At 54.8% G+C, this 19,666-nt stretch overlaps 8 protein-coding genes and 1 non-coding gene across 9 annotated transcripts in view; 6 read left to right on the top strand and 3 right to left on the bottom strand.

Annotated features, from left to right (window-relative positions):
• UMAG_15029 (signal peptidase complex subunit SPC3) overlaps positions 1-324 on the bottom strand; it is a gene marked incomplete at both ends in the record, with an annotated part of 781 nt that extends 457 nt beyond the window's left edge. Inside the window, one exon of the mRNA XM_011390117.1 lies at positions 25-324. Coding sequence (XP_011388419.1) covers positions 25-324 — 300 coding nt within the window. The remainder of the gene's footprint in view (positions 1-24) is intronic.
• A 2,489-nt stretch (positions 325-2,813) lies between these two features.
• UMAG_06276 (uncharacterized protein) lies at positions 2,814-3,683 on the top strand (the record flags this gene model as incomplete). The annotated part of the gene is made up of 1 exon (XM_011389984.1): positions 2,814-3,683. The coding sequence occupies one exon, from the start codon at positions 2,814-2,816 to the stop codon at positions 3,681-3,683; it is 870 nt and encodes a 289-aa protein (XP_011388286.1).
• A 747-nt stretch (positions 3,684-4,430) lies between these two features.
• On the top strand, positions 4,431-5,748 carry UMAG_06275 (uncharacterized protein; the record flags this gene model as incomplete). Its single annotated transcript, XM_011389983.1, has 2 exons — positions 4,431-4,629; positions 4,742-5,748. The coding sequence occupies 2 exons, from the start codon at positions 4,431-4,433 to the stop codon at positions 5,746-5,748; spliced, it is 1,206 nt and encodes a 401-aa protein (XP_011388285.1).
• A 355-nt stretch (positions 5,749-6,103) lies between these two features.
• On the bottom strand, positions 6,104-9,187 carry UMAG_06274 (uncharacterized protein; the record flags this gene model as incomplete). The annotated part of the gene is made up of 1 exon (XM_011389982.1): positions 6,104-9,187. One exon carries the CDS (start codon positions 9,185-9,187, stop codon positions 6,104-6,106), a length of 3,084 nt encoding a protein of 1,027 aa, XP_011388284.1.
• A 704-nt stretch (positions 9,188-9,891) lies between these two features.
• Positions 9,892-9,993, top strand: UMAG_16036. The gene is made up of 2 exons: positions 9,892-9,928; positions 9,958-9,993. It is a non-coding gene; the product is annotated as a tRNA-Gly (tRNA).
• A 1,256-nt stretch (positions 9,994-11,249) lies between these two features.
• UMAG_06273 (putative NADPH-cytochrome P450 reductase) lies at positions 11,250-13,418 on the top strand (the record flags this gene model as incomplete). The annotated part of the gene is made up of 1 exon (XM_011389981.1): positions 11,250-13,418. One exon carries the CDS (start codon positions 11,250-11,252, stop codon positions 13,416-13,418), a length of 2,169 nt encoding a protein of 722 aa, XP_011388283.1.
• Positions 13,419-13,996: 578 nt separating this feature from the next.
• UMAG_12039 (uncharacterized protein) lies at positions 13,997-14,712 on the top strand (the record flags this gene model as incomplete). Its single annotated transcript, XM_011390105.1, has 2 exons — positions 13,997-14,583; positions 14,697-14,712. 2 exons carry the CDS (start codon positions 13,997-13,999, stop codon positions 14,710-14,712), a joined length of 603 nt encoding a protein of 200 aa, XP_011388407.1.
• A 1,031-nt stretch (positions 14,713-15,743) lies between these two features.
• Positions 15,744-17,114, bottom strand: UMAG_06271 (uncharacterized protein; the record flags this gene model as incomplete). Its single annotated transcript, XM_011389980.1, has 1 exon — positions 15,744-17,114. The coding sequence occupies one exon, from the start codon at positions 17,112-17,114 to the stop codon at positions 15,744-15,746; it is 1,371 nt and encodes a 456-aa protein (XP_011388282.1).
• A 687-nt stretch (positions 17,115-17,801) lies between these two features.
• UMAG_06270 (uncharacterized protein) lies at positions 17,802-19,499 on the top strand (the record flags this gene model as incomplete). The annotated part of the gene is made up of 1 exon (XM_011389979.1): positions 17,802-19,499. One exon carries the CDS (start codon positions 17,802-17,804, stop codon positions 19,497-19,499), a length of 1,698 nt encoding a protein of 565 aa, XP_011388281.1.
• Positions 19,500-19,666: the final 167 nt, after the last annotated feature.

Raw genomic sequence — 19,666 nt, 5'->3', positions numbered from 1 at the left:
ACCGAGGCTCGTGTAAACGCATCAACTCACATGTTTGGCCGAATCGTAGCTAGCGCTGAGACTGACAAAGACCTGCTTGGTATTCCAGTCGAACAACGGCGCAAAGTCGGCATCGATGTTGAAATCCACTTGGACAAAGTCTTGAATGCTTCGATCCATATGCCACGCCGCCTTGCCACGAACCAGTTCGAGTTGGTTGATCACCACTTGACCCGTGGGCTTGTGCGAGTTGGAACGGGTAACATCGATGAGGACCACCAGCACCAGGATGATGGTGGTGGCGAGCGCAGACACGGCGTTGAGTCGTGAGAGCGTGCTGTGCATGTTGTTTGGTGTTATTCGAGACGAGTTGAAGGAGTGCAACAAGGATGATGAGCAGCAGGATTCAGTGTTGCCAGATGGAAGCTGCCACGTCCCTCAGCTTTTGGCCTTGACTTGTACAGTTACAGTCACATTCGCCATCTTGGACCCTTTCTTCGAGATCAGATCGGGTAGCGTCGATCGGCAGATATGCAATGGAAGACGGAAATATGAAGAAAAGCCTAACACTACTTTTCTCTCATGCCGTGATCACGTGCAGTGCACTACATTCACGATTCACGATTTGCGGCGCAGCGTCGTTGCACATTTTTCGTGATTTTAAGGCTTGGATTCAACTCACGACGGATTCGGCACAGACGATCCGATTGCGTCTCGGCTCGCTCGACCACATCGCGCGTAATCCAGATCAGGCAAAGTGGAATACCACCACGTAAAGTGGGTTGGCTATGCGATGACGAGCCATGTTGCATGAATGTCAGCAGCAGCAGCAGCAGCAGCGGCGGCGGCGGCGGCGGCGGCGGCGTCGGCTGTTGCTGCGTATTCCTAATGGGATCAGGAATAGGGTCGATGATCGATGTAGGAATTAAAGATGCGCGCGATCGGGGTGGAAAACTAAATACACTGAGAAAACGATGCTACAAAAGAATACTGCTCCAGTGGAGCCACACGGCGACGTTGTGAGAGCTGAAGAAAGAATGCAACGCAGGCCATCATTGAGTACGTAGAAGGAACAAGGCTTTTAGGTATGCATATCAGATCGAAAGGAAAGCGCGAATCTCAGTCACTAGTCACGAGTGTTGTTCGTGACTCAAGCCGCGGCTCTAATCCGAGGACTGCCCTTCAGTGAGTCGGTCAACCCATGCTTGATCGGATGAGCGCTGCGCTTAGTTTCGTGCTTAAAAGCTCCGCTGCATGGCCGACAGTTAGCTAAGTCAACACTAGATACACAACTGCTGTGGAAACGTTCCAGCTCGTGTACAGTATCTTGTCTGAGTTTCATCCAATCGTGAATAGATCACGGAAAAAGTCTGCAACAAGGTCTGAGACGCGCCGAGGCTGGTAAAAGTGCTATCACGTCATGGCGCGGATTCACGATTCACGATTGTCTCACCCTTCCACGTTGAGTTCAGCTGTACGTGTACCGCCGCAGCGGCCGATGCTCGGTCCTTCTGATCGGATGTTTGTCAACAATCGTGAAGGATCACGAATATAAAAAATACACTCGCGACTCTGACTGCTGGCATTCGAGTTGCGATTCGAATGTCTGAGTAACTTGTGTCGAGTAACAACCCAGACGGGTTTGCTGCATTTTTGATTCGTAAATCACGTTCCACGATCGATTCTCGTCTTGGATTCTTGCTTGGGCCCTTAGATTTTGATGACTCGGTCGACATCACCCTAAACTCCTGCATGACATCCGTCGTATGCCCTCTCACACTTATGTACAGTATTGTTTTCTCAAAAAGCACATTCTACGGTGCAAGCGCATCGTTGCTATGCAGTCACTTGATGCCGCTGAACAGCAAAGGCGCACGGAGCGATGCTAATATCAATCAATGATCCGATTGCGGCAGCAGGAGATCGGCTCATACAATGCGTGACCAACGCTTTGCAATCCGTTGAACGTCAGAGCTGCCGATCTGTGCCAAGTATGTTGTCTTTTGTGTTCACGATTCGTGATTGTACTGTACTGTACACTACACCGTACCACTAAAAATGTGAATGAGGCAAAGTGAAACAAAGCAATGCGAGAGAAAATAGAATCGTGAATCAGTTCGTCGTAGATTAAAATTAAAAATTCACCAGCGTGAAGGTGCCGCCACCGCCCCTCGCAAGGCTCATTTCAAGGCACTTTTGAAGCGTGAAGGACCTTCTGGAATTCGCATCGAGGCGGAGCAGCTGCTTACAGCCCGCGTTCCATTCTTGATTCGTGATTCGTGATAATATTGTGATTGTGATCCGCGTGATTTCTCGTGATGGAGGTAAACTTAACTTAATTGCGATCCTGCCCCTCTCGTATTCTAAACCTATGCTGCCTCTGCCCAAGCTGCAGCTCTTCAGTCACAAGTCTTGCTTCAGCTTAACCGAGCCAGATTAAGCATCGGGCTGCTTGCTCCTGCTTCGATCACGCGCTACTGGTACGATCTCCGCTTCCTCCGCATATGCATGTACATTCGCTGTACCTCCTTCGTCAGCCTCTCTCTGGCTCAATTCATGTCCTACCCTCCTCCTTTGCCTTGCCTTCCGTCCACCATCGTTTGCACTATTCTACTCAAATTTGTCGTTTTCGTCACAGTCTCCTTCCTTATCGCCGTCGTTCCGCTCATCGCTTGACTCCAGACATCAGCTCCATACACGATTCGTTGCCGTTGTCACCCCATCTTGTTCCTCATTTCCCCCTCGAAGCCTATTTCACCTCTGGCGCATATTCAAAACCGAATCCAGTACCTAACCCATCAACCGCATCCAAACAGGCTCAACCCTCTACCAACATGTCTAGTGCCGTAGCGACTGGCTCATTAGCCGAACATCGCGCACAGGCTAGCCTTGATGTGCTTCCTGCCGAGCTACAGAACACCATCATGGAGGAAAAGTTTGCGCAGATCAAGCAACAGCGTCAGGACGCACGTACCGTACTGCACGAAGCCAAGCAGCGTACACGCAACCAACAGACCGACCAGCAGATCCTGCTGCTCATGCAAGCCGACGAACGACTCGCCGCGCTCCTCTCGCAAGCTGCCGATTCTATGCGTGCGCTCTTGCCTCCCGTTGCTCATACAGATCCTAGCGTGACCACACCTGCTTCGCCCGCCGCCGACAGCACGCCAGCTCACGGTGCCAAGGCGTTCGAGGACAAGGCACAACAGTGGTTCTCGATCCTCAACGAAGTACAGTACTCGCTCCGCAGCGTTGTGCGATACCTGCGCCAAGCGCAGTTGTCGCCAATCACCCCTCCCGTCGGCCCCGACGCGCGTTTATCTGGTAGGGCAGGTTCAGCCGGCCGTGGACACAATCTCTCGCTGCTCGAAGCGTTTACTGACATCGCCGGTCTTCCAGGTGGCACCACTTTCAAGCTTCAACCTCTGCATACCACCACTCCATCAGCCCCATCTGCATCCTCGTCGCTCTCAACTATTTTGCCAGAGTCCAACTTGAGCTTGCAGGCACTGCGCGAAAGGCAAAGCAACTGGAAAACCCTCTCGGGCTCCTTGCACCAGATTCATCAGTCCATGATCGACAGCACCGCTGACGGCAGCTTCAAAACATCCCCCGAGCTGAGCTTGCTCGAAAACATCAAGAACGGTTGCAGCTGCGACCGAATCCTCATTGATGCGCTTGTCAATACCAACAACGTGGCCTGAGCAGCTCTTGCTCATTTCAGCAGCATCCTCAACCTCGTCTTTATCGTGCTTCATCCATACTACATTGTATTTGTACACTTAATCACTCATTCCATCTATCCACACTCATTTGCAGCTATCTTGATTTTCAACTATCGTCCACGCCGACTCGCCAACGTCTGCTCTCTGCACCTTGGCTGTACAGGCAAGAGACGATGTGCGAGAGTGGTACCATAACATGCTGCGTACAAGCGAGAAAGGTGAACTGGGCACAGTACAGAGGAAGCGTGCAATCCTTTTGCCCATGAACTCCAAACGATAACTCATCCATCCTCCGCTCCAACGGGGGCGCACACGGTGTCGATAAGTAGACAAATTCAGTTGAGCTTGGTGAAGATGTGGCAGCCTGGACTCTAGCAAGCATGCAGCGCGCTCGAGTATCGGACCATGATGTGTGAGTGAGGTCTTGAGTGTCGACGGCAACATTAGTCATGGTCAACGAGAAAAGCGCCTCGGCGACAGGGTATTTCGGCCGGTAAGATTTGTGGCTGCGAGTCGGGTGTGAGTCGTGAGTCTGAGTGTCGTGGGCGGCGTTCAGAATAACACATCGCGCTTCCCGCTTCCCGCACGCTGCGTCCGTGTTCGGATCCACGGCGATTGCTATCACGCAACCCACCAGCGACCCCTTTCTTGCTTCTGCCACGCACAAGCTGTCCTCGTCCTTGTGCTCCTGCTCCCGCCCCCCGCTGTCGCCGTCGCTTGTCCGCCATGTCGCGCGTCACACAATCAAGACAGCAGACCGAGGCGAATGCCAAGATACTCCGTGCTTTGGTCAAGTCTGCCGATAACAAGGTCTGCGTCGACTGCAAAAAGAACGACCCACGATGGGCCAGTTGGAATCTAGGCTGTTTCCTCTGTATTCGGTGCTCGGGCATTCATCGATCCATGGGCACACACATCTCCAAAGGTATGTCTTTTCTCTCTTGCTAGTCTCGATCGTATGCTGCGGCTGTGCTAGCATACCCTATTGACACCTCAGCTGATTTCTGTTTCAATCTAATTGTGAATGACGCTGGCAGTCAAGAGCATCGACCTCGACATCTGGACACCGGAGCAGATGGACTCGGTACAGAAATGGGGCAATCGTCGATGCAACTTGTACTGGGAAGCGCATTTGAAAGCTGGTCATGTCCCTGCGGATCACAAAATCGAATCGTTCATTAGGAGCAAGTACGAGTCGAGAAGATGGGCCAAAGATGGTCCGCCACCGAGCGACCCTAGCGTTTTGGATGGCGGTGCGGAAGCTGCACCATCTGCTGTTGCCGCGGCTAGCACCTCTTCGTTGGCAGCTGCCAGATCAGCTGCGAGTGCCAATTCGGCAAGTGCGGCCAAGAAGCCCGTTCCGGCAATAGATCTGCTCGACGACCCATCTCCCTCACCAGCACCAGCAGCACCAGCAGCACCGGTAGCGCCAGTAGCATCAACAACCAAGCAACCTTCAGCAGCAGCAGCCACTGCGCCAACCAAGGCTTCAGTTGGAGGAGGAGGAGGAATTTTCGAGCTGGACTGGCACGAACCCTCAGCGTCCACACCTGCCACGAGTGCAACCACGAGTGCAACCACGAGTGCAACCACGAGTGCAACCACGAGTGCAACCACGAGTTCAAGCGCCAAGGACAAGAACGACATCATGTCGCTGTTTGCTGCGAAACCTGCTGCTGCTTCTTCCGCTCCCGCTCTGCGCGTATCCGGCAACACCGGATTCGGAGAGTTTGCATCCTTGGCCTCGCCATCTATTGGCAGTGCTGGTGCTGGTGCTGCGACGGGAATCGCAGGACTCAACTCGTCGTTTGGCTCGCTGGATCTTTCTTCGTCCGCGACCCGCGCCTCGAACAGCGCCGCGTTCGTTGGCACTGGCAGCAACCCCTGGTCGTCCAACACTACACCCTCCCATCCTCCATCCAAGAACGGTGCCGGAGCGCTGTTTGACACTCAAGACGTCTGGGGCTCAGCTCGCACGTCGGCCACCCTACCAAGCAAGCCCAAGGATGATGCGTTCGCTGATATCTGGGGCGACTTCAAGTGAACCTCGCACCGCCGACCTGAGTGTGTGTTTCTCGTACATCCAATCAGCTTTGCTCAGCTTTGCTCAGCTTTGCGCAAGACATGCGTGTCGGTCAAAATTGAAACCCAAGTCGAGTCGTATAGACCGTGCCCATGTCCGTGATAGTGTCGTTCTTCGTGCGCATTCCCACGCCACACAGGCGCAGCGAGCGTCGCAGCCCCCGACTTGTTTGAGATGCCCGAGCACAATCATCCCAGCCGTGCCTCATCAACTCCACGGAGGTGCACAAACGCACGCGGTGAGCACAGACGCTGTGTGAGGTGAACTCAGAGTAAATGCTACGGTACTCTATACGACGGTCCAAGGGAAACAGCAATCACTCGACATAGTCAGCACCACCGCCACGATTGCTCGACACGTCCACTTGACCCGATTCGGCTGCGCCAATCTCCCTACTCAGCCCCGACCTTCCGCCACGAAGAGCGTCGGCGATGATATCGTCATCCTCATCCCCCACAATCGCCGAATTGCCCTCGAGACCAAACAAGACATCGTCCCTTCTCCTGGCCAACAAACTCGCCTCTTCGACCAACATGCTTCGGTACCTTTCGTCGATACGCGACGAAGCGCCGTTCTTACTGCCTCTCCGCGCTGTCGTGCTGCTTCCGTTGCCTGCGAAGCCAGAGCGTGCAGTGGCTTCCGCGAGCAGGTTGCTTTCGCTCTCGGCGCGATTGACAGCAGCTAGGTGCGCCTGACGCGCCAAGGTGCCGGATGCACGAGACGTTTCGCCATCGCTGTGCGCTCGGCCGTCGCGGTCATCCTCTGAGCGCAGAGAGGCGACCTGCGGAAGAGTCAGATGCTCAGACGCTGGCTTCAAAGCAGACCCAGGCTCCTTGAAATCCGTGTGTGGAGACGCAGCCTGAGCATGCGCAAGCTGATGCGATGAACGGTTGCACGGAGAAGCATGCGAGGCGACCGGTCGATGCTTCTTGGGGATCACCATGATCGGTCCGTCATCATCCTCATCCTGACCTTCGGCTTCATCATCTGCGTCCTCCTGTACAGCCTGGGTCGCGCCGGTAGCCGGCTCAATCACATGGCGGCCGCTGTCGCTCTCGTTGACCTTGCTCTGGCCGGCCAGAGAACCTGTTTCCTGGCTTCGGGCGGCGAAGGCTTGATCGTTGCCCAGCGTGGCACGCGTACCGATCAAGGGCGACCCGTCCCTGCTTGCTGCTGCACGCACGCGACTCTCGATCACCTTCTGCCTTGCTTCTGCCTCGGCGTTTTCCCTCTCATCGTCCAACTTGTCCCGGAACTCCTCGAACACCAACGACATCCAAGTACCCAAGAAACCGATCACCTGCTTGGCCTCTGGCATCAAGGCCGACATTTGCAAAAAGCCGTGACTCCAGCCCTCGATGATCCTCATCTGCACCCAATCCTCTGCCGATTCGAGCTCGATTGGATCGATGGGTAGCTTGGTATGGCTTGTTGACGAGATGGGTGTGGTGCGCAGACCTTCGCCGAATCGAGCCGAGGCCATGGCCCTGCGTCGTTCCAAATCCGCCTTCTTGGCTAGCTTGGCCTCCCGAATGCGACCAGCCATGATGACAGTGTCGTCGCATAGAGGATCTTTTTCTCCGCAAATAAACAAGACGGGCGGGAACTCGGCCAGCAGATGTGCCGGCGCCACCACAGGCGAAAGGTAGTAGTCGTTATCGAGATCTGGTTGACGCTTGGGGCCGACATAGAGGATGGCCATGGCACGGAGCATGCCTTGGGTAATGATCCTGTCCTGAAAATAGCCAGCCATCGAGGTGACAGTGAGGCGTGTATTGAAGGGCGCCCGCTTCTGATCCCTGTTCCTGCTATCAGCAGCCTCGGCTGCCTCCTGGAGCACTCTCTGTTCCTGTTCGAATCGAGCCTGCGCTCGCTTCTCTTCTCGATCTGCAATTTCGTCGAGCATGGCCTGTCGTGCAACTTGGCTCCAAGGCAGACCGCCCTTCTCCCAGGTAGGCGTCCAGGCGGTGTCAGCCCAAACATTTTCAAGTAGCGAATCGGAAGGCGTGGAAGTGCCGTTTTCGTCCGACGTAGGATCGACCTCTGCGTAACGAGCACGCTCGTCGAGATGGAGCTCGGCGGTACGGGTAAGAGACTGGTAGGAGCGAGAGTCTTTTGGTCGATCCTTGCTCCTAGAGCGCTTGGCCTCGGCACGTTTGCGGTCCAAGGCGCTACCCGTAGTGGCCAGATTTGCCACCGACCTGCGCCTGGAGGATCTGAGGGAGGAGGAAGAGGAGGAAGCCGCGATGGCGGACTGGTGTTGCGCCAGGTTGTCGAGGTTGACCTCGCTTTGTTGGCGCAAAAGGCGCAGGTGTTCTGGCTTCATCCAGCTGGAGAAGCCAAAGTTGAGACTCGGGTAGCTGAGCACCATGCCGATGGGTTTGGGCAACGGAGGTGGTCGTTGAGCTTGAGCACCGCCGCTGGAGATGAGCGACGAGTACGCGAGTTGAATGCGAGGCTGAGGATACTGAATGATTTTGAGCACGACGCCGGTGGCCAGGTTGCCGCCGGCACTGTCGCCGGTGAGAAGGATGCGGAAGTTGGGCGATCCTGACATGCCAATCACCTTTCCTGCAGTCTCGTGGAGCGTGCGATAGAGGTCAAAGCACTCCTCGAGAGCAAAGGGGTAGGGATACTCGGGCGCCTTGCAGTAGTCTACGCAGAGGACAGGCTTCTGCATCTGTTTGGCGAGTTGACGAAGACGCTCCTCGTGATGCTGTGGGTTCATGCAGATGTAACCGCCGCCGCAAAAGTCGAGGACAAGCTCCTCCTCCATGCGAAGCTGCCGTTCGCTCTTTGCGTAAAAAAGCCATGCTTTGCTGGGTCGGGTGTGGTGGGCGCCGACTTGTGGCCTCGCAATGAGGAGGGGACGTGCGATGGGTAGCGAGGGACGGTGGAAGCAGGTGGCCAAGCGAACGTAAGGGTTGGTAGTCTTTTCCCAGGTATAACGCATCATCTCGACAGTGCAGAAGGCTCTGTACTTTCGGAGCTTCTCGTCGGCCTCGTTGGCATAGACAATGTAGTAGGCGGAAAAGACGATGCTCATCAGGTCCCTCAACCACTTTGGCTTGATGTTCATGGCGGACGCAAAACCGGCATCGAGGGCAGTGACGATCCAGGTGGTGCGGTAAAAGTTACGCGAGTACATGCGAGCGAGCGGCTCGGGAGCGCCAAAGCCGAGGAGCGAGTCGAGGTGACGGATAGTGTAAATGCCGACGGAGCTGAACACGATGATCTGCCATGGCGAAAAGCGTTTAAGCTTGGCATTGATCTTGCGTACGAGCGGACTAGGACCATCGCGACTGCCGGTGGCGAGAAAACAGAGCCAAAAGAGGATGACCGAAAAGATCTGAACTCTCTTGAGCTTGGTCGAGGGTCGACCGAGGAGGTGATCGATCATGATAGACTGATATGTGCGTGCTGAAAGCGGTAGATGTGCGCACGATTCGCTGCTATATGACGAGAGGGTATCAAGACAAGCGCCGCCTGCAACCACCACGAGCGAGACGCAGTTACGAGGATGCGAAGGCGAAAGAGGTCTTAATTGCTGCGCATGAGGTGGTGTCGAAGAGCAGAGCAGACGTGTAGAGACAAGGGAGGGAGAGTGGGACTGACCGCGGCGCTGTTGATGGTGTCATGAATGTGTCAGGCTTTGTCTTATCGATACAGCCGCCTTCCAAGTTGTGAGTGTTGTTGGCTCGGCAGCAGCACAAGCTGGATGAGAAAAGGAAAAAAAATGGCATTGTGTACCACGACTTGTTCCGAGTGAGCTGACCAAGATTCACAATTGTCACGAGTCTGAGTGTAAAGTGAGCTAAGTTAGCTGTAGTTGGCGCAGCGTGCAAACGTGGCTGTCCGCCTGTTTCAGCCAGCATGATCTTCGTACAGTCACGAGTATCGGTCATTTACCCTCATGACTGATTCACGCTGTGCACGAGCGATCGTGAATTCGTGAATCACGACTCTGTGTATCACTGTTGCGTCCAGGGTTCAGGCGTACATGCATGTGGCTTGACTTGGCTTGACTCGTGAAAGACAATCACGAGTAAAACTGCAGTCTTGAATAGATACATAAACCGTGTTGCAAGTGAAGATGCTCAGCATGCGTCTATGGTGAAGTGGTTATCATATCTCTTTCCCACGTTTTGTCATGGATGGATGGCAGGTGCAAAGAGGAGGCCGCGGGTTCGAACCCCGCTAGTCGCATCTTTTTGATGTTTTTGGCGGCAACGTCCATCTTGATGTTGATGCATTTAAAGACCTTCTTTTGTTGGTCTGATTTAGGAGCGAGCGATATTTGGTGCTAATCACGATATTATTGTTGATTCTCGATTCATTGAGATTCCAGCAGATCTGATAACCAAGTGACTGAAGCGTGAGGCTCAATTAGGCATCATCATCGTATGACATGCGCAGGTGAGACTGGTTTGAAAAGCACATTGTCAGGCGCATTCACGATTCTTCGTTCAGGCGTGTGAATCACCAACAATTCCGCCCGCGCGTTACCTCACCTCGAAGGATTCACGATTTACTCGCGGAAGATATTTCCTGTTTTTTCTTTTTTTTTTGTTTCTACAGCCTGGCTGACGAGGTTCGACTGTGTCATCTGTTCAACGATCCGCTCGTCTCTCGTCGCGTGCACATACCAGAATACTCACGGTTGACAGTACACGATTGAGGCCGTGAATGCCGAGACGGAGCTTGGACGAGTTGCGCACCATCGTGCCAGCCGCCGCGATAGCCACAAGACAAACCCCAAACTAGGACCAACATGGCATCACTCACCCTCGACGGCGAAGCGTGGAGAATGCACAAAGAAAAGGTATGCACCACTGTGACTTACCCATGGATGCTCGTCGCTCTGCACATGGCGGCACCGTGTAACGCTGCATCAAGGTTTGTGCGGCGATGACCTGAAAGCGAACCAACCATTCGCGATTTTGGGTTTGGGTGCCCGCCAGCGGCCAAATTCACGTGTGGCTCGCTTTCAGCAACCTACATACGTTACGTGTCCAAAGCTTAGCCAAGACTCGCTCCCACTCATGACCAAGAGACTGAGGTGGTGCCCTTTTAGCGCTCAAATTCCTTGACGAGCATATCGCGCTCAGCCTTTGTGCTCTGCCCCACGTCAACAAAAGATGCTTCTTTCTTCTCGACTAAAAAAGACTACGCACACGCCTCTGTAACGCATCTGCCTGTCTCTGTCTAATCACTTTTTCATATTATTCGTGATTCGTGATTCGTGATTGTTCCTTTGGTTCAGTGCATCTCATCGGTTATTCCGACCGATCGCCTGGCCGGTCACAAGGTTGCACGACTGACTGCGTCGTTCCTCGTTCGTCCCTGCCCTCTTCGCTCAACCAGCCTCTTGCCACTCCGCCTCCCTCCCCCATCCTTGTCGCATCCTCACGACTCCATCCTTCGGTCCTCTCGCTCCTTTTCAAGTAGAGCATCATCGCACGATGGCTTCGCAACTCGACTTGTTCGTTCTCGGTCTCGGAGGCTTGCTAGCCGTCCTTTATCTGTTCCGTGACAGCTTGTTCGGCGGTGCCAAGGACACTGGTTCCAAGCTTGCCAATGGCGCCCCTCTCGCTGCTACCGACCAAGGTGGCGCCGACTTTGTCTCGAAGCTCAAGTCCCAAAACAAGCGCATCGCCATCTTCTACGGCTCCCAAACCGGTACCGCCGAAGAATACGCCACCAAGCTCGCCAAGGAGGCCAAAGCCCGTTTTGGCACCTCTTCTCTCGTCCTCGATCCCGAGGAGTACGAGTTCGACAAACTTGACCAGATGCCCCAAGACACCGTTGCCGTCTTTGTCATGGCAACTTACGGCGAGGGTGAGCCCACGGACAATGCCGTTGGCCTCATGGAGTTCATCGAAAACGAGTCGCCCGAATTCTCCAACGGCAGTGAGCGTCTCGAGAACCTCAACTACGTCATCTTTGGCCTTGGAAATCGGACCTACGAGCATTTCAACGCTGTTGCCCGCAAGCTCGATGCGCGTCTTCAGTCTCTCGGCGCCAAGCGCATTGGCGAGCGAGGCGAAGGTGACGACGACAAGAGCATGGAGGAAGACTACTTGGCCTGGAAGGACTCCATGTTCGAGGCACTTGCCACTTCGCTCAACTTTGAAGAGGGCGGTGGAGGTGATGTGCCCGATTTCAAGGTCACCGAACTTGCCAACCACCCCGATGACAAGGTCTACCACGGCGAGCTTTCCGCTCGTGCGCTGCTTGGCACCAAGGGCATTCACGACGCCAAGAACCCGTACAACGCCGTCGTCAAGGAGGCTCGCGAGCTGTTTGTCCAAGGCACCGCCGATCGTACTTGCGTCCACATCGAATTCGACATTGATGGCTCCGGAATCTCGTACCAGCACGGCGACCACATTGCCGTGTGGGCACACAACCCCGAGCCAGAGGTTGACCGTGTTCTCGCCGTATTTGGTCTCCTCGACAAGCGCACCACCGTGATCGACGTCGAATCGCTTGACCCCACCCTTGCAAAGGTGCCCTTCCCCGTCCCCACCACGTACGAAGCCGTCTTCCGACACTACATTGACATCACCAGCCATGCCTCAAGACAAACGCTCAACAGCTTTGCCAAGTTTGCCCCTTCGCCCGATATCCAAGCCAAGCTGGAAAAGGTCTGTGCCAACAAGGACATTTTTCAGGCCGAAATCGGCAGTCGCTTGCTCAAGACCACAGAGGCCATGCAGTGGATCGCCGGCGACGATCTTCAGGCTGACGTCAGCTCCATAAAACCCTGGAACGTACCCTTTGATCGTGTAATCTCGGATCTTCCTCGTGTTGGTCCTCGCTTCTACTCGATCTCGTCCAGCCCCAAGATGCACCCCAAGTCGGTCCACATCACGGCTGTCGTGCTCCGATACCAGGCCAACAAGTCCGCCCCCTGGGTGCACGGTCTTGCCACCAACTTGATTAGCTCCATCAAGATGGCCAAGAATGGCGAGCAGCCAACTGGTCCCTCCGACCCGCGCTATGGCACCCCAAAGTATTTGCTGGACGGTCCGCGAGGCGCTTACACAAAGGACGGCGCATTCCGTGCTCCCATCCACATTCGACGCTCCAACTTTCGTCTACCCACCTCGCCCAAGATTCCTGTCATCATGGTCGGTCCCGGTACTGGCGTTGCGCCTTTCCGCTCTTTTGTGCAAGATCGCGTTTGCAGCGCCGAAAAGGCACTCGAGAAGTCCAACGGCAAGTCGGCTCAGGAGGCGCTCAAGGACTGGGGCAATCTCTGGCTCTTCTACGGCTGCAGGAAGGCCGACGAAGATTTCCTTTACCGTGACGAGTGGCCGCAATACGCACAGAAGCTCGGCGGCAAGTTCATCATGGAAACCTCGCTTTCGCGCGAAAAGTTCAAGCCTGACGGCTCCAAGCTTTACGTGCAGGACTTGATCTGGGAGCGACGCAAGCAGATTGCCGAGGACATTCTGGAGCGCAAGGCGTACATTTACATTTGCGGTGAAGCAAAGGGTATGGCGCACGATGTCGAGGCCATCTTTGGCAAGATCCTCGAGGAGGCAAAGGGTTCGGCAGAAGAGGCCAAGAAGGAGATCAAGTTGCTCAAGGAACGCTCGAGGCTGCTTCTCGATGTATGGTCCTAAGCCAAAACAGGACCGCGATTTGGATCTTGATGGCCAACATCTTTGTTCCGCCTTCTTGCCGAATATCCGATATCACACTTTATGCCTGTAAGCAGTAAGTTACGATCATCCGTAAATATGTAATAGACGTCGACAGCACGTTCATATAGCTGTTCTCATTGCTTCAAGGGCTCGGCCACCTGAACTTGGTGGTTGTTCCGGAGACACGAGAAACAGAACTTGAGCCAGGGAAAGAGGCGAGCTACAGAAGCGTGAAGCTGTCACGTGTGTTTCAGAGGACAAGGCACGAGCGCCGTGGAGGGTTTTTTTGGATTGTGAGACCGAAAAGAATGCAATTCTATTCGTGTTTGAAAATCAACCGCTTGATTCGTGATTCGTGATTTGTAATGCCGCACGGGAGATAGCCTCACGTGCAAACTCGAGGTTGAAGATGATTCGTGATTGTGGAATCATGAATTCCATCATCGGCAGTCGTGAGTCTGTGAGTGCAACAGAAAACGTGCTTGTACGGTTTCAGTCGTCAATATCTATCGCACACCACCATCGCCTGCACCGCCATCGAGCTGACATTGCGCATCATGTCTCTTCGAGCTAGCCGAACTGTTTTGAACGAGGCCAAGAACTACGCTTCGTCTCACAGCTATACGTACATCGAGGGCAAGACTCCCTTCTGGCGCAAATTCCGTCAGGTCTTTTCGGCCAACGCGGAGATCTCATCCGGCATCCCGTCGATCGAGTTGAACCGATGGCCTCAACCGGGATCTCGACCGGAGCGCTCTGCGACACCTCCGAGCGCCGCCTCTGATCCTGCGGGCAACTTGTACCACAACCGAGACTTCCGACGAAAATACCCCAAGCTCGAGATGATCACGCAGAAGGACCTCACCATGCTCCTTCTGTCTTCGCCCAACGAGGATGGCACCCGAAGCCTGCAGGCGCCCGAGGACGCTTCGAACACCACCGCTCTCACGCGTCCGGCTGATCTGGAATCGCCCACCGCTTTTACTGACGTGCTCGCCCAAGTGCACAAGGCGTCGGATGCCTCGTCGACCGGCTTCTACTCGGCTTCCAACCTTCCACCGCGCCCTCCTTTCAAGCAGCCTCACCACATCCTCAAGCTGCAAAAGGGTGCTGTTCCGCACGACCCTCACGCATACTACCCTGCGTAAGTGTTTAGCCCTTCCGCTCTGCAACTCGCGCGCTTGTCTTTACGTTTCTCGTCCCGTCTCATTCGCTGACTTGCTTGCCTTGATCCTCTTCTCCCCTTTGAAATCACAGTGAGAACTACGCCTAGAGTGTATTGTCCGATGGTGCATTTTACACAATATAAACAGTGATGATGCAACAACATGCTTTGTGAATCCACGCCGAGCGACCGGCGACTGTTTGCCTATTCCGAGGCTGCTGTATGGCCTCTTGTTGCGCATGGTGTTTCAGCTGCGGATGTCGGATGTGCCTGCTTGAGTACAGTTGTGCTTGGACCTGCGGCCTGCCACCGAGCCATGCCGGATGCATATGCTCACTAGATTTCTGCTCCGCCTTGGCCCAGCGTTCTAATTGCGACCCAGCGCGCCGGCCGACCAGACGTCGCGCTCCTGTTTAAGATTTCACTGGCACGGACAGTAACTGGCCCCACAAACACACTTCATACGTCCCGACAGCCTGAGAGAGGCGCAGAGTAAGACTCGTCCAGACTTGCGAATCCTTGTTCAGCGCGCTGGCTTTACATGACTCAACTGTCCAGTGGGTGCAGTCGTGGGTCAGGTGCAGAGCATCGTGAGTCTCTCAATTTCCTTGTCCTCTGTCCTCAACCGTGTGCGCCACACTATCACACTAGCCAGTGTTTTTTGTCGTTTACCTTAGCTTGCGGAACATTGATGACGCAATGGAGCGGTACAGCCTCGCTATTCCCTGTACGACAGTTTCTTGTCGTGCTGCCGAGTTCCAACGGCTCACACCAGAAACGCGAGATGCGCTTTCAAGACGGCGTCCCACAGCCTATTCCCAGTAAGGTGCCACGCTTGTGAGATGTCGGACGAATCGAGGTGGACTGCACTGCCCAACAAGAGCTGCTTCTATCAATTCGTCGTCTTGAATGAGCAAAGTGCCGGTCCAAAACAAGCTTGTACAAGACCCCGCCGTCTCGTGCATCCAAGATGGCCGAATTCACATTCACAATTCACGATGGTCGCAATCACAAATCACGAATCACGAATCACAAAGAGGGTCGTGAGTGTGCTGCGAAATTCGAGCCAAGTTGTACATTGGAGCAGAGCAAATGGTATAGTACACGATAGGGACAGGGATTGCTGAGCGACATCACAATCATCTGGGGCCATAGCCGGAACTCTTGACATTTGCGTATTGGCCGCCAAGACCGGCGCTGCCCGAGACGGTACGGGTGGGAATACCAGACGGACGAGCTGTACCCCGTGCGACGGTCGAAGCGGAGCGACCACGCGTAGGAACCGATGCGCCTCTTGTTGATGATGAGGTGCGAGTCGAGGCAGCTGAGCTGTCTGTTGTGTTGGATGCAGTGCGAGAGCTAACGACACGCCCGCGAGCAGCGGTGGTCGTTGCTCCTCGAGCGGCGCCGCCGCCTCTTGCGGTACCTCTGGTGGATGTGGATACAGTACGACCGCGACCTCGTGCGCCTGCAGGAGCTGCACGGCGTGCTTCCTCGTGACGCCGACGCTGATCCTCTTCGGCTTGCAGAGCAGCCTGCTGTGCAGCTCGTTGAGCCTCTAGCTCTCGTGCTACCGCCTCGGCCTGAAGCCGTTGCGTCTCTCGTTCTGCCAGAGCAACCGACAGAGCATGCGCAGTAGCATCCTCGCTTGAACCCTTCCAATCCTGATCCTGAAGCAGCTGCTGCGTCTTTTCGGTCTGTCGTAGCAAGCCAATGTACATGTTGAGAAGGTCGTCGGTCTCGTGTACACGCCGAGCAAACGCATTGATCTGGCCGGCGCTGCCTCGGAGCATCCTCTCGAAAGCTTCAAAGACGTCGTTCATGCGGCGAAGCTCGGTGAGTTGACGTGCAGCCTGTTCCTGCGACTCTTTGCTCTCGCTAGGAGTGGGACCACCAGTGGACTGGCGTGCTGAGGCTCGTTTTCCGAGCAAGGCTTCGCGGATATACTCGTCATCAACCTCGGCAACTGAAGAGTCCAAGCCCAGCATGGACGATGACGAAGCAAGCGCTGATGCAACGGGTAGGCCGGCAATGGTATCGTCGTCATCGTGGTCGTCGTGGTCATCCTCTTCGTCTTCTGGCTGTGACTGGTCGCGCGCCTTGTTCGGTATCAAATTAGTCGGCACGCCTGGCTTGGCGAACAGAGAGAAGCGGGGTCGACCACCACCTGATGATGATGAGGTAGGGCCTCTTCTGGATACGGGCGGCTTGTTCTCATCATTGATGTCGAGACCTGCGAGAAGTCGCATCTTGGACATGTCTTTGACTGAGCTGTTCGAGTCGAGCACCGCAGCGGATCCCCAAGAAGGACGACTCTTGATAGGCTTTTTTACTCCCGGCACATGGGTGGTTGTCGCTAAACGAAGAGGGCCGTGTAGAGGTGAATCTGAGATGTCGAGATCACGCAAGGAGCTCTGCGCAAGTGTCGGCGACAACTGTTGGTCAAGCAACCAGGATGAGTCGGCCCCATCTGGATTGGTGGGTCTTGGCGTGGTGGGTAATGTTGGCATGTTGAGCAAGACAGGGTGAGAGAGGCACAAGTAAGCAAGGTGTGATGATGATGATGATGGTCGTGGTATCATTCATGATGGACGATCGTTGGACATGTTTCTTTGGCCCGATCTCGCTCTTGCATGCCATCCAACACGAGATCGTTGGTCAAAAATTCAAGTCACGAGTGTTAATCTTCGGAGCAGAACAACAGGCAGCAGCAGAGCGCGCGCGCGCACTTGAAACAAAACAAATCGTGAATCTCAATCACGAATCGTGAATTCTTACTCACGTCTACGCGGCGCGTGCGTGTTGCTTCGAGTCAACACTCGCAACTCGCGCTCCTTTCCTCTGCCACGCTTCACATTCGTGATTCGTGATTCACGATTTGGTCGGCGATTTGCCCATGTTCCGACGCGTCGAGAAATCCTCATGCCCATGCGCCAAAAATGTGAGGTTGTTTAGACTCTAACATTGCGTGCGCTGTCGCACGCTCGACGCCATACGCAAGCTGTGCTCCCACTCGTAACTTTTCTCAGGTGGAGGTTGCACTCTTGAGGCGCTGCTCTGTGCACACACCTCCTCTACGCGCAACAATCCACGTCCATCAATCTGTGAATCACGAATCGTGAAGAGCTTCCGGAAGAGCCCGTCGTTTGACACCTTGCGCCTGGCACAGACACAATGGCAACATTGCCAGTATCGTCATGATCGATCTTGCCCTCATACTGGCTATCAAGCTAGCGCTCTACCTCTCGGCTCGAGCCGCACTCCCCTTCCTCTTCGGTCAAGCACGGCATGCCTCGCTCGATGTCAGTGCAAAAGTCTCTACATCCCTGCCGCAGCCTGTAACCGCAACTTGCTCTTCGAGTATTGCTGCATTTCAATCCAACTCGATACACGATGATGGCGACGACGGCGGCAGCGGCGATCACTTCGGCCGCAATGCAGCCGACAGGTCTCCGTTCTTGACGATCAACAGGGGATCAGCGCTGCCGTCTTGGACTCAGTTGAAAGCTTCCATGCTTACTCCCGTGCGCGTCCGCAACTCTCAGGGTAGCTTGGACCTTGCCAGTGTGTCAGCGCTCCTCTTCTCGTTGGCGTTTGCCGAGTCCGCTTCTCTCTTCGTCGCGGTCTTGCTCGAGACCGCCGGCTTTGCAGCCGGCAATGCGACCATGTTACGAAAAGTATGGCGCTTCGATTTGGCTGCTGTTCAGGCTCTTGCTATAGTTTTCATTCCGCTTGCAGTCTGCTTGCTCTTGACATATCGCAGCAACGCTTCCACGCCTCTGCCTCGTCGTATTGTGTATCTTCTTGTTCCCTTTCTGCCCTGGCTCGTGCTCTTCTTCAACGTGCCTCTTCCCGCTGCCCTTCTGGATAAGCGCACCGGCGCAGGCATCCTTGACGCTCTCATGGCAAGGACAGCTGTAATCGGTGTCACGATCATCGCCATCCTTTCTGGCTCTGCAGCGCTTCAGTCCGCATGGGAGGCCGCTGAGCATGTCCGAGGAACGCAGCAACGTCCACCCTCGCACAGCGACATTCGTTTCGCACAAGAATCGTTTCAGAAAACGTGCTCTGACCTGGCATCAAGAAAGGCGGATCTGGCACGCCTTGAAAGCGAAACGCCTGATCGCAGCTCATCTGGCTGGAATGTCTCGAAACTTTGGGGCGGTGACAGTCGGTCCAAAGACATCAAGTCGCTCAAGTCCGAGATTTTTGGTCTCTCCTCGGTCGCAGCCGCTATGCGCGACGATCTGGATCGCATGACTGGATTGCAGAACAAGGAACGCCTAAATGCCACCGTGGTCGGCAAGCTCTGGATCCTTGTTGGCTGGGTGTGGGCGGCGTACTGTGCGTTTCGCATTGCGCTATCGATACTCAATCTGCTCGTCCTTGGTTACAAGGACACGGCTCCGCCCGACTTCATCTCGCTCTCGGTAGCCTATCTGATTCGCATCTTCGATGTCAATCTCGACGTCGCTGCGTGGACAAAGCAAGTCTCGCTTCTCTTTGTTGGTGTGCTCATCTGGGGCCGCATCGGCAGCGTGCTTGGCTATCTTGGCTCAGCATTCCGTGCAGCTGGCACCGGCGTTTCCAGCTCCTTCCTCGTGCTCTTCCTCGCCGAGATCATGACCATCTATCTACTCGCCACTTTGATCCAGCTGCGATCGTCCCTGCCGGTTTCCGTCTCGACGCCGCTCTCTACGAGCGCTCTACCAGATCATGACGCGTCTCGTCCTCTGCTCGCTACCCTGCCTAGCTTTCAAGTAGTCTTTGGCAGTCTCTTCGACACCGCCTTTCTTGTCGCTGCTGCGCTCACCGCAGCTTGGAAATACCTCATGTATATGCAGCGCACCTCTTCCGGCGATGGAGGCGTGCTCTTTGGTGGAGCCACCCATTGATGCTGGTGAAATGTTCCCAACCGAGACGACATTTCCATAGATCACGTCACAAACCCATACACAGCGGTACCACAGATGCTTCAGGACGGTGGCATGAGACAAACGATCCGAGACATAAGTGAGAATCGTGAATATCAATCGTTGGGATCAGGGGTATCAAATCAAGT

The sequence above is a fragment of the Mycosarcoma maydis genome, chromosome 4 (assembly GCF_000328475.2).
Source record: "Mycosarcoma maydis chromosome 4, whole genome shotgun sequence".
Classification (NCBI taxonomy): domain Eukaryota; kingdom Fungi; phylum Basidiomycota; class Ustilaginomycetes; order Ustilaginales; genus Mycosarcoma; species Mycosarcoma maydis.
This window is presented reverse-complemented; position numbering and strand designations above follow the sequence as displayed.